Genomic DNA, 8877 nt, shown 5'->3' with positions numbered 1-8877 from the left:
TTACCCGTTGAACTAGGCAGGTTGAACTAGATTTTCATATTTTGCATTTCAGTGGGAATATTTGGGGAAAAAAAATTCTTTTGTATGTGTGGTAAGGAAGAAATAAAAATCCGGCGCAAATCTTGGGCCAGTCCTTTGTTGCATGTGAAGCCTATATTCCCTTGTCGTGCACCTTTGAGTTTTTTTTTTTTTTTTTCCGGTTAAAGATTTTTACTTTATTTTTTCCCCAATTTGATTTTCGTAATAATACTAATAATAATAACGACAACAACGATCATAATTACTTTCAACTTGCTGGTCCTTTGCCTCTGCCTATAGAAAGCGAACAGGGTGTCCTGATTTGTGAATATAAATATGAACTCTTTGTCTGCCCTTTATGCCATGTTTTTGGAGTAATTAAGAGAGAGATAGCAGAGGTTATGGCTTTCAAGAGAGACAACGTAGTTGTGTCAAATATGGAGCTTGAGAGACTTCTTAGCATGAAAGGAGGCAAAGGTGAGGGAAGCTACGCCAATAATTCACAAGCTCAGGTGAACTCTCTCTCTCTCTCTCTCTATATATATATATATATATATATCTACATATATATATATATATAACTTCACGAGAAATTAGTCTGTGTGTGTTTGTTGGGATCTTACTTTAGGCCGATCTTTCATTTTGTTAGCCCTTCGTAAACAGATAAATTCATCTCTTTCTTCAATGACTTGAAGAGATCCATGAGGAGAGGGTGAGGAGAAGAGAAACCAATCGTTGGCTTTTGGGAGGTCAAGTATGAGTCGGACCACCCAATAATTTCAAGAGGATACATATAAGTGAGACTGATACCATATCTTAATGCAAAATATTAAGATATTATGTTTGTGAGTCTTTGCCACTTATATATATCTTCTCCAACTCAACTCTATTTGATGTAAGATATTTTTTTTTTATATTATAAGTCAAGTCAACTTACACCTAATATTCAAAGTTATTTTGGTGTTTCAAACAAAAATTATTTTCAGAATAATTTTAATGGTTCACAGATCTTCCACAAAAATCATTAAAACGATATATCAAAGAACGAATTCTAATTACATTGATATTATGTGCTTAATTAATATATCATCTGTCACTTATTCTTTAATTAACAAAAATGCTTTTTCTTTTTATAGATAATATGCAAAGTATGTTGGAAATCATGATTCTCTTTATCCATGCAGGCTATTCATGCTCGTTCCATGCTTCATCTTCTAAAAGAAACCCTAGACAGAGTTCAATTGAATAATCCTGATGTTCCCTTTGTGGTTGTGGACTTGGGTTGTTCTTGTGGCAACAACACCATCTATGTGGTGGACGTCATCATCAACCACATCATCAAACGATATGACGCCTTAGGTCTCGATCCGCCGGAGTTTTCAGCTTTCTTCTCCGACCTTCCAAGCAATGACTTCAACACTCTCTTCCAGTTACTTCCTCCTATGCTCACCACCACCAATTATGGTGTTAGCATGGAGGAATGCCTGGCCGCCAATAACCATCGCTCCTACTTCGCTGCCGGAGTGGCCGGCTCCTTCTACCGAAGGCTTTTTCCAATGAGGTCCATCGATGTTTTTCACTCTGCCTTTTCCTTGCATTGGTTGTCTCAGGTTAGACCTTTAACTACCACTTGGTTCTTTTCTTTCATAGATCTTATGATACAACCTTCTAATATGTGATAAATAAATATGATATTGGCGTTATTAAAAAATAAATAAATATGATGTTGGGCTTTAAAGAAATATTTACCTGTTATAATTTTTTTGGTACTAATTTATCTGTTATATTCTAAAATTACATGACACAAATGATAATCAAGAAGCTGAAATGTCTACTTATTAATATTCATATGAATTTCTTTTTATTAATTACTCATGATATAGCCGTACGTAGGTACTTTAATTTGGCTCTAATTTTCTTTTTTGTTATATTTGTGTCAGTTTGATGAATTTAATTATGATCTTACCCTCGTAGGAAGAAAGAGATGAATATTTACATATAAAACTAACTTTCTTGACTTTCGTATGGCGTGTCTACTGTGATTCAGTCATGCTTTCCTGCTCATAGATGGATAGAGATGAACCTTTAAATATAAAACTAACTAACTTTCTTGACTTTTGTATGGCGTGTCTAGTGTGAACACTTAGACACTTTCTTCTTGTCAGGGATTTAAGATTATTGGTTTGCATTTAGTCTCTCTATACAAAAGTATAAAATATTAATAACCACTTCACCGTTCTAAAAAAATAAAAAAAAATTGAAGTAAAACTTTAATTTTTTAAATTTTTTTACATCTTTTCATACCCTCATTAAGCTTAAGATCTAATGAATCATTAGATAGGGATCAACTGTATTCCTTTGGTTTAATATACAGGTTCTTTTAATATGTTTTACTGAAACTAAAAAAAATTTTAAAATTTATTAACTGTGTTTAAAAATTTAATTAATATTTAATTTTATTCTTATTAAATATATATACTTTAATAATATATTTTTCTCTCTTCAATATTCAATGAATATTATAAAAAAATTTTATGATAAAAATTTAATAATGTAACTTATAAATAAAATAAAAATTTTTTATTTGACAACCCTATAAATAAAACCAAAAAAAGAGTGTAATAAGAAACTAAACAAATACACTAGTTAGTCAACTAAATTACATGAGCTAGTTAATTTAGGTCTTCTCTATATTCTTTGAGAGATACTCCTATTCAAGTGACTTTTGATAGGAAAACACACGCTGAGAATAGGTTAGAGAGAGGACTTAACCTATTTAATAATATTTACTAGGCCCGGCCACTACAGGATCTAGTAAGGTTAAGGCACTTGCTTTAGCCACTAACTAGACTTAATAGAGCACGTGCCAGGCCGATCACATAAAGGTACGTAATTGGACTTTAATATTTCACGGATCACCAATTAACATATTTTAAAAAATCAATAAAATAATTAATATATGTCCACACATAATTTTCAACATAAATATTTTATATAATTTCCTTAACAATAACAATAAAAATTTTAATACTTTATTTAGTGTTTGTTTGAATTTCAGTTGGATATAATAAATTATAAAAATAATTAATTAAGTGGTAGATTTTAATTATAATTGATTGTGTTATAATATAATCTATTTGAATACTGTTTTTTAAAAATTAATTTTAATAAAATTAAATATGTTTGGGTAATTTATTTAGAATTAATTTTATTTGTATAAATTACCATAAAAATATTAATTTTTAAAATTAAATTATTATTAAATTTATATCTAATATTATTAAATTTGTTTCTGAAATGAATTTTATTTTTTTAAAATTTTGTGTTTCTTTTATAATTTTTTTTGGATCTTTATTTATAATTTTTTTCAATACCTTTGATCAGCTTTTCCCCAAAATCTCGCAAATAAAGCCTTTAAAAAAATAATTTTAACATTAATAATCAATTAATGACAAAAGGTGATGTTTGGATATTTTTTTAGTTAATTGATTTTTTCAGCAAAAAAAATTGATTATTTGCCCAACCAAACAGGCACTTAAAAAAGAGTAATAATTAAAGTAGAGATAAAATTTAAAAAAATAATTATAAAAATTATATAATATTTTATATTCTTTCTATCAAATGGAGTTTCTTAAATTATCTTATATTGTGGTCTGGGGGAACAAAATTTATTCTTTCATGGTCAGATAAGTTTATTCAATCCACGGATTTTTAATTAACACTCTGCTAACTGGTGGATATATTTTTCTTTTCTTTCACTCATGAAAGCTTTTGGTTTGAAACTCCCCGCTTTCATGAAAACTTTTCGTAAGTGGAACTTAAAAGCAATTAATTCCCTCATTGTATCACTTTCTTGAAGTTTCACCCCGCAAAACACTCGATGGATGTAAATGAGGTCAAAGCAGTACCTTTTTCTCCGAGAAAAGAATAATTTAATATGCCACTTCCCGAGGATAATTTATTATGGTACATTGAATATATTCATCCCATAGATTAAAAAAAAAAAGTTAATGCAACGAAAATGTATGGTCCTTAGGTTTGAAAACACAAATATCATGTTTAAGCGACAAAGTGACGTAGTGTGACAGTGACTTTTGATGCATGCACAGTAAGAACATAATAATGTTTCAGTTTTTCTTCATTTTTTAATCTTTATGGGGCTCTCATGATTTCATTTCCAAGGACTTCTCCTATTTGTGTCCGCATCTGAGGGAGATAATGGTTTGCCAGCTATTCAAAGTTAATTTTTATTAACATGAGTTAGCTTGGATTATTTTTAAAAAAATTTAAAAAAATATTATTTTAAAAATAAATTTAAAATTTCAAACGTCTCTAACCTCATATATTTTGAAAGTCAATTTGCTTTTTGATCTAAAAACATAACATGCTTTATATTAAAGATCAAGAAATCTTTTTAGATGGTACCTTATAATAGGACCAGAAAAAGTCTGAGTGCGTGGATGAGATAAATGACAAATAATGAAATTGACGAAATAGGATGCATGACGTGGCAGGTACCAGAGAGTGTGTTGGACAAAAGAGGAAGTGGATACAACAAAGGAAGAGTATTCATACACGCAGCAAGTGAGAGCACAGCGAATGCGTACAGGAATCAGTTTCAGACAGATCTGGCGGCTTTCCTGAGAGCAAGATCCCAGGAGATGAAGAAAGGTGGATCCATGTTCTTGGTCTGCCTTGGTCGGACCTCCATGGACCCCACAGACCAAGGTGGGGCCGGCCTCCTCTTCGGGACCCACTTTCAGGACGCTTGGGATGATCTTGTCCAACAGGTCCGTATACATACTCCCAACTTGAAATCATCATCATAATGAGTTTTTTTTTTCTTCGTAATGATTTGTTAGCCAAGTCTGATACATGAGAGTCCCACAGCTATGAAGGAATATGATCAATTGCGTGCCCGGTAGGTAATGGGCGGTCTGAAATATTGACCAATTATTAGGTTTTGGATTGTTACGACACTTGAAATCATATTCACATCTTAAAAGTTAGACAACGAGCAAGCACTCTTCTTGCTTTCATCTGATGATTGTGGGAATATATATCTAGGACCCAACAATTAATATAATGTCTCCTAACAAAGCCAAAAGGGTATGGATTTCGGCTTCATTCCCTCTGATTTACTATATTCTATCATGTGTAATCTAATCAAGAAAATCTCGTCTGTTAAAAAAAATGATATATGACAATTATCATCACACCACGTCATTTGTTATTTTGTTATAGTCTTTCTACTTGTTACAAATGATGATGTCTGCAACAACAATTCTCATGAAGTGTATGGATTTGGATTCTGTGTAACAATTTTGCTATAAAAAAAATGTTTATTGTTTATTTTAATCTGATGGTTGTCGTCGTGTCAAATGCTACAAGTTTCAAGATGACAATGTTCTATTTGTTACCGTAGAATGTAACATGTGGCGTCGTAAAGATGTTCCTCAAATTAAAACAAGTGGACAAGAGTTGTTTTGCATTGGATTTAAAACCATTTTGCATTCATCTCTAATTTTTTCTTTGTATATACATGACATTTGTGAGAATATAGGACCTAACAATGTCTTGTGACAAAGCTAAAAGCATTTGCACATAGTCCTCTACTACCAAAACATGCTACACATTCAATATGTATAATATAAATAGGAGAGTACAATGAACATAACAAGGCCTTCATAATAGGATGTCCTTGAGAATTTATTACAGTAGTTCAAGTATTAATGGGGTATATTTTTCTTAAGCAAGTCAGTAAAAACATAAAGACACTCTTGCATATACTTACCAAGTCATTTTTTAGGGCATTTGATTTCTGGGTTTAAAAATTGCTTTTCTGCTTTTAAAAATAAAAAATAGTCTTTAAATGTTTTTTAAAATAAAAATTGTTTCCTCTAATAATTAAGAGTTTTGAATTTAAATGTTTTTAAAAATATTCTTTTTCTTTTTGTTTTTAAAAACAAAATATGGAAACATCTTAAAGCTATTTTATTTTTTATTTTAAAAATATATTACATTTGATTATTATAAATTACCTGTAACCAACAATTACTATACGTCATTACTTTTAAACATTGATAACCATCATTATTGACTATTTTTAAATTTTAAAATTAACATAATTAAGTAGATTTTTCATTTTTTTTGTTTCGAAAAAAATTTAAAAAAATTAATTCACAAAAAAATTTTTAAAAATAAAAAATGAGAACATAACTAAACATACAAGCCACGAATTTCTTGGGTGATGCAACTTCTATCATTAGAAGCAGACACCTTTTCAAACTCACATGGAAATGTAGAGTGCGTGCTTTATATATATTTTTTGTTTCAACATTGGTTTGGAATAATCAATTGACTCTTCTTCATGCTTTCTAGCCAATCAAAGCCTAGTTTCTATCACTTTGACCCCTAGCCCCTGAAAAAGTAGCACGTAAAGAAGGAACCCTTTATGGATTGATACAATAATTAGTGTCAGAAATAATTCAATTAGAAATTTAAGCTTTTTAACTCAAGTGATTATTGCAGTATATATATATATATACATATATTCATCTTTCTATCATATTAAACAAATTGAGGCTATGGGTATCTTGAATTTAGTGCAAACATAAGGATGGATTGTACGGGTGTCACTGCTTGCTATTTTTTAAATTTTATGGGCTTCATTTCCTTTTCTTATTTTACTTCTAATAAAAAATAATTTATCTCCAACGAAGTTAATAATTTCCTTATCGTTTCATTATATCCTTGATTTGGAAAAGCCTTTTGTTTTTTTTAATATTCATTAGGCTCTCTGTTGAAGATAAAAATTATCACAATAAGACAAAGATTTAGTTATCAGAATATTACAAATTAAATCTGAAACATGGATAATTGATTTAATAAAATCTATGCGATCACGAGTTAGGAAATATTTGTGTATGACAAAGATTTAGTTATCAGAATATTACAAATTAAATCTGAAACGTGGATAATCGATTTAATAAAATCTATGCGATCACGAGTTAGGAAATGTTTGTGTATGTCACCATACACACACACACCCACTCCATTTTACAATAATTAGAATAGACTTCTTTTTTTTTTTTAATATTTCCTTCTTGTTAATTCATCAGTCATGTGAAGGGAGGAAGCGACTTGGATCTTTTACAATGAACCCAAGACAAAAGCCACTTGAGTTAGCCTAACAACTAAAGTTTTTGTATATTTTTAATGTAATGTATAATGGATTTGTTCTTTGTTAACCTAACCAACTTTCATGCGAAGAAGATTCATATTAATATTTTATAATTTTAACTTTTAGTTTCAAGTGATTCTTGATAAACAATAAATAATATTGAAATAGTTTTTGTTGTTTACAACAGGGGCTTATTAGCAGTGAGAAAAGAGACAATTTTAACATCCCAATTTATGCTCCAAGCTTACAAGACTTCAAAGAGGTTGTGGAAGAAGATGGCTCATTTGCTATAAACAAGCTTGAGGTGTTCAAAGGAGGAAGCCCTCTTGTGGTGAACCAGCCAGATGATGCAACTGAAGTAGGAAGGGCTCTGGCCAACAGTTGCCGGAGCGTGTCTGGTGTCCTCGTCGATGCCCACATCGGCGACAAGCTTAGCGAGAAGCTGTTCCTTAGAGTGGAGCAAAGAGCCACTGCTCATGCCAAAGAGCTATTAGAGCAACTTCAGTTCTTTCACATAGTTGCATCCCTTTCTTTTCCTTCATGAAACAAAGGCCATATATTTTTAAGTAGACTTGATTAACAATGAACAAATAGATTGAGTTAATTATGAGGAGATAGATAATGATGCCAAAGATGTGTTCTACATGAACAAATTCTTGACATGCTTGTATACTTTCATATAATTAGCTTGATTCACCAATCAAGTCTACTTAAAAATTGTTCATAACAAGATGATGAAAGGGCTTCTCTTTTGTGTGGTATTTTGTTACTTCTAACTGTAGTTATTCCTTTATACATTATTATGAACTTTATGATTTGTGTCCCATCTCTTACATTTGGGTTTTTCTTTCAGGGCAAATAGTGTTCATCTGTTGTGAAATGTGTATGAAATGAATAGTATGCATGTTTCTTATCTAACAAGTTCAATTGTTAGAAACGTTGTTTTGATTTTGATTCCACACTTGACTCTCTTCCACACACTACAGCAAAACATATTTTACAATGATAAATAAGATAATTGATCTGTACATTAGAGCGTGGATCATAATATTGCTGCATTAATATTTTTATTGACAATTAATTAATTATAATTAGCTGACAAAAGTAAGAGCTTTCTGAATAAATTGTCTCCCATACTATGCTTGCAGTCCAACGCAAGCTTAGTATTGAAGCCAAACGGCTTCCTGCAAATTTTTTGTGTGCGCCAATCCAAAATTTCCCAAGAAGAAAAGCGAATAAAAAAACAATTTAGGAGTCACCATTAAAATTTAGGGTAATTTTAGAAACCTGTTTGACATGTAATTTGTATATACAGAAAATCATATGGAAATCAATTATGTGTAGGAAAAATGTTAAACACCCCACAACACCCGTTCATATAAATGATTATTTTAGGTTAACTATATAAATTTATATGGCCTTAAAAATATTTTAATCATCCTTAACAAAAAATAAGATAATCAAAAGAAAAAAATTTTTATTTATAAGTTAGACTTGACCTAAAATAAAATTTTAGGACCTACGTACCTTTTTGAAGGATCAAACCCATGTAATTCGAGGTAAAAAAATGCATATCTCTTGGTTCAAAATTTTTTGAGAAAAATATTAAATTTTAATTTTTTATAAAATAATTGTAATGTTGGTTTGAATTTTTTATTTAGGAAAATATTTTATTT

General features: G+C 30.2%; 1 protein-coding gene across 1 annotated transcript; it reads left to right on the top strand.

Annotated features, from left to right (window-relative positions):
• Positions 1 to 406: 406 nt before the first annotated feature.
• On the top strand, positions 407 to 8042 carry LOC129299852 (indole-3-acetate O-methyltransferase 1). The gene is made up of 4 exons (XM_054938327.1): positions 407 to 530; positions 1203 to 1628; positions 4533 to 4808; positions 7389 to 8042. The coding sequence occupies exons 1-4, from the start codon at positions 420 to 422 to the stop codon at positions 7743 to 7745; spliced, it is 1170 nt and encodes a 389-aa protein (XP_054794302.1). The 5' UTR covers positions 407 to 419; the 3' UTR covers positions 7746 to 8042.
• Positions 8043 to 8877: the final 835 nt, after the last annotated feature.

This window comes from Prosopis cineraria, unplaced genomic scaffold (genome assembly GCF_029017545.1).
Source record: "Prosopis cineraria cultivar Desert tree isolate PC_DT_omini unplaced genomic scaffold, ASM2901754v1 PC2, whole genome shotgun sequence".
NCBI lineage: Eukaryota > Viridiplantae > Streptophyta > Magnoliopsida > Fabales > Fabaceae > Prosopis > Prosopis cineraria.
The sequence above is the reverse complement of the archived record's forward strand: the minus strand, read 5'-3'. Positions and strand labels throughout refer to the sequence as shown.

Excerpts from the sequence above, each read along its gene's own strand:
- LOC129299852 (XM_054938327.1), top strand. The coding sequence starts at position 420 with ATGGCTTTCAAGAGAGACAACGTAGTTGTGTCAAATATGGAGCTTGAG. Across the intron at positions 531-1,202 it reads CCAATAATTCACAAGCTCAG|GCTATTCATGCTCGTTCCAT; the intron begins GTGAACTCTCTC and ends TTATCCATGCAG. Across the intron at positions 4,809-7,388 it reads GGGATGATCTTGTCCAACAG|GGGCTTATTAGCAGTGAGAA; the intron begins GTCCGTATACAT and ends TGTTTACAACAG.